This window comes from Merops nubicus, unplaced genomic scaffold, assembly GCF_000691845.1.
Source record: "Merops nubicus isolate BGI_N331 unplaced genomic scaffold, ASM69184v1 scaffold48980, whole genome shotgun sequence".
Lineage (NCBI taxonomy): Eukaryota > Metazoa > Chordata > Aves > Coraciiformes > Meropidae > Merops > Merops nubicus.
This window is the reverse complement of record NW_008581851.1, coordinates 1-2,729: the sequence shown is the minus strand read 5'-3', so window position 1 is coordinate 2,729 and position 2,729 is coordinate 1. Positions and strand designations below refer to the sequence as shown.

Here is a 2,729-nt window from a genome sequence, read left to right as displayed (position 1 = left end):
TTGTTCCTACAACCCCCCTTACCCTGTTAAACCCCTACCCTTCTTCCTTTCTGTTCCCTGTTAAATAATATATTTCATTTTGTTAATTTTCAATTTGGTGCAAGGTTTTCATTCCCCCTGCCTTCCTTATTTACCTCTCTACCTGGGAAACTGAGGGATAAGGGAGGTGGGACACAGTTCTGCCTTCTAACCAGGACAACATGCAACCGCACTTTGGGAAGCGAACGCCACACTTTAGAAAACTTCCTTCTAAGGGAAGTGCCCAGAGCATTCACAGTCCCAGCTGACCAGGATTACAAATTTAGTCTGTAGAAACATGAATCAACCCTCTCTGGAGAGCCCGATTTTACGCTGACACAACCACCATGGTTGACGGGAGTCAAAAACGACGCAGAGACTAAGGGAGCACTGGAAGAAAAGGGCACGTGAGCATCTGAACCCCAGAGGCACCCTGCCTGGGCTCTGCCAAGCGGCACGTGAGCATCTGAACCCCAGAGGCACCCTGCCTGCGCTCTGCCAAGCGGCACCGGTGCCTGGGCTCTGCCAAGCAGCACGTGAGCATCTGAACCCCAGAGGCACCCTGCCTGGGCTCTGCCAAGCGGCACGTGAGCATCTGAACCCCAGAGGCACCCTGCCTGGGCTCTGCCAAGCGGCACGTGAGCATCTGAACCCCAGAGGCACCCTGCCTGGGCTCTGCCAAGCAGCACGTGAGCATCTGAACCTGAGGCACCCTGCCTGGGCTCTGCCAAGCGGCACCGGCGTTCCCCCAGCGCGCCAACAACGGGCCGACGAACAACCCCCCAAGCTGCAGAGCAAAGAGAACACGGCAAGAGCTTACAGCTTGTTGACGACTTCTTTCAGGTCATTGGTTTGGACCTCTCGGGTCATGATCTCCATCATCTTCTTGCGGATCTGCCGCACCTGCTGGTGCTGGGCGTAGGACGTCTTGCGGATCTGGTTGTTGCGCTTCTTGGTGAAGCCCACGCAGAAGAGGCGCAGCAGGTAGCCGTCCGTGGTCTTCACGTCCACGTGGGCTTCAATCATCGTCTGGAAGAGAGACAGTCGCTTAGTGCCAAGGCCATGGACACCTCTCTCAACACCAGGCACCCGGGGCCCCTCAGAACCCGCCGACGCCACTCCAGGCACAGCTTTACGGCGCCCCAGCGGTCACCTCCTTCCCTACGGGGGCACCGGTGACAACGCAGACCTTGTTCTCTACACACCTGCCATTTTTTGACCATGGAGCACATTTTATCCCGGGTGAGGTCCATCCCGTGGAAGTTGGTCAGACAATTTTTGCCCTGAACGTCCTCAGTTATCAGTTTAAATTTACGGAAGGCAACCTCATCATTCTGCAGATCGGCCAGGCTCACTTCAAATACACGACCCTTCAGCCCATCAGAGGCAATTTCTGTATTCCGAAACAAAATAAAACACCTTTTATTAACGTTAGGAAAGGATTACTCAAACCAGATCCTGTATTTCCACTTGACGTTTTCTAACAGCAGGTGACACACCACTAACTTCACAGCTCTGAAGTCTCCGTGTATCTTAAGCGAGATCAGATCGGCTCCTAGAACCAAATACTGCATTTCATTAACCTGGTGAGGAGTCCTTTTTGAGATAATTACATCAGGCACTGGACACAAACACCAGCAAACTGCAGACTCCAGCACATCTACTAGTTTTGTGGGTGTGGCGTGGTGTTTTTTTTCTTTTCTTTAAAGGGGGAGGGGTTGTATTTGGAAATCATGTAAAATAACAAAAAGATAAAACATAAAAACCCCACATGTGCTCAGCAGAGATAAAGCAGCAACCAACACCCAAGTCCAGTCATTTCACAGCTCTTGCCTCTCTAACAATTAACCACCATAACACTGACTCCGACTTGGTTTACAGTGATCCTTATTTTACTTGTTCCACATGTATAAAGTTCAAAATAACAATACTCTTCATTAACTTTAAGTGGAATCATAAAAGTATAATGCAAAAAGACTCTTGCCTCTATCCGCACCGCCCTGCTTCCCTAAGAGAGGCTTCCTTTTCCCAAGGTGTGCCAGATCACATACCAAACCTTTACCATTCAGTAACACACACTCCCAGTAAGTTCAAAATTCCATCTCTCAACAAAAACATCTCTTTACCTAAAAGCTCCTCTTATAATACGGTGCTCTTTAGGATCCTCTTGTAACTGAGGTTTCCTGTATCACTGTCTTCACATTTACCCCTATGATTATCAGAAAGACTCCTTAAATCTTAACCTTCCTCAAACTCATCAGGCTACCACAGCAGGTTCATAATAATACCAGCAGAAATCATCTGTCAGCAGTTCTTTGCCCATTACTTAAATTTAAGTAATACTACGTAAAACTGAACTTAATGACGGCTTCCTCTGCAGCTAGCACATGGAACAAATACATCTCCCCCTACTGCATAAAACCACTACTCACTAGTTCCTTGAGTCCTGGTGACAAGCGTCTTCCCGATGTTTCGGATATTAAACATCGCTGGTGCTTTGACATCGTACCAGTCCTTTTTGGAGAAAGGGTCAACCCTTCATTCAAACAAAGCAGAAAAGGACTTTTTTACTGATTTTTCTCAGATGAAACCTCCCCGCCAGGCGGGTTTCCCGCTGTGCACAGGAACGCAAACGCCGCCGTTCCGCGCTCCCCACCTTCCCGCGGCCGGGTGCAGCCCACGCACCGCGCACGCCAGGGCGGAGGACAGCC

The 2,729-nt window shown here is 49.7% G+C and overlaps 1 protein-coding gene across 1 annotated transcript in view; it reads right to left on the bottom strand.

Annotated features, from left to right (window-relative positions):
- RPS3A (ribosomal protein S3A) overlaps positions 1 to 2,556 on the bottom strand; it is a gene marked incomplete at its 5' end in the record, with an annotated part of 4,314 nt that extends 1,758 nt beyond the window's left edge. Inside the window, 3 exons of the mRNA XM_008935630.1 lie at positions 839 to 1,047; positions 1,224 to 1,411; positions 2,451 to 2,556. Coding sequence (XP_008933878.1) covers positions 839 to 1,047; positions 1,224 to 1,411; positions 2,451 to 2,556 — 503 coding nt within the window. The remainder of the gene's footprint in view (positions 1 to 838; positions 1,048 to 1,223; positions 1,412 to 2,450) is intronic.
- Positions 2,557 to 2,729: the final 173 nt, after the last annotated feature.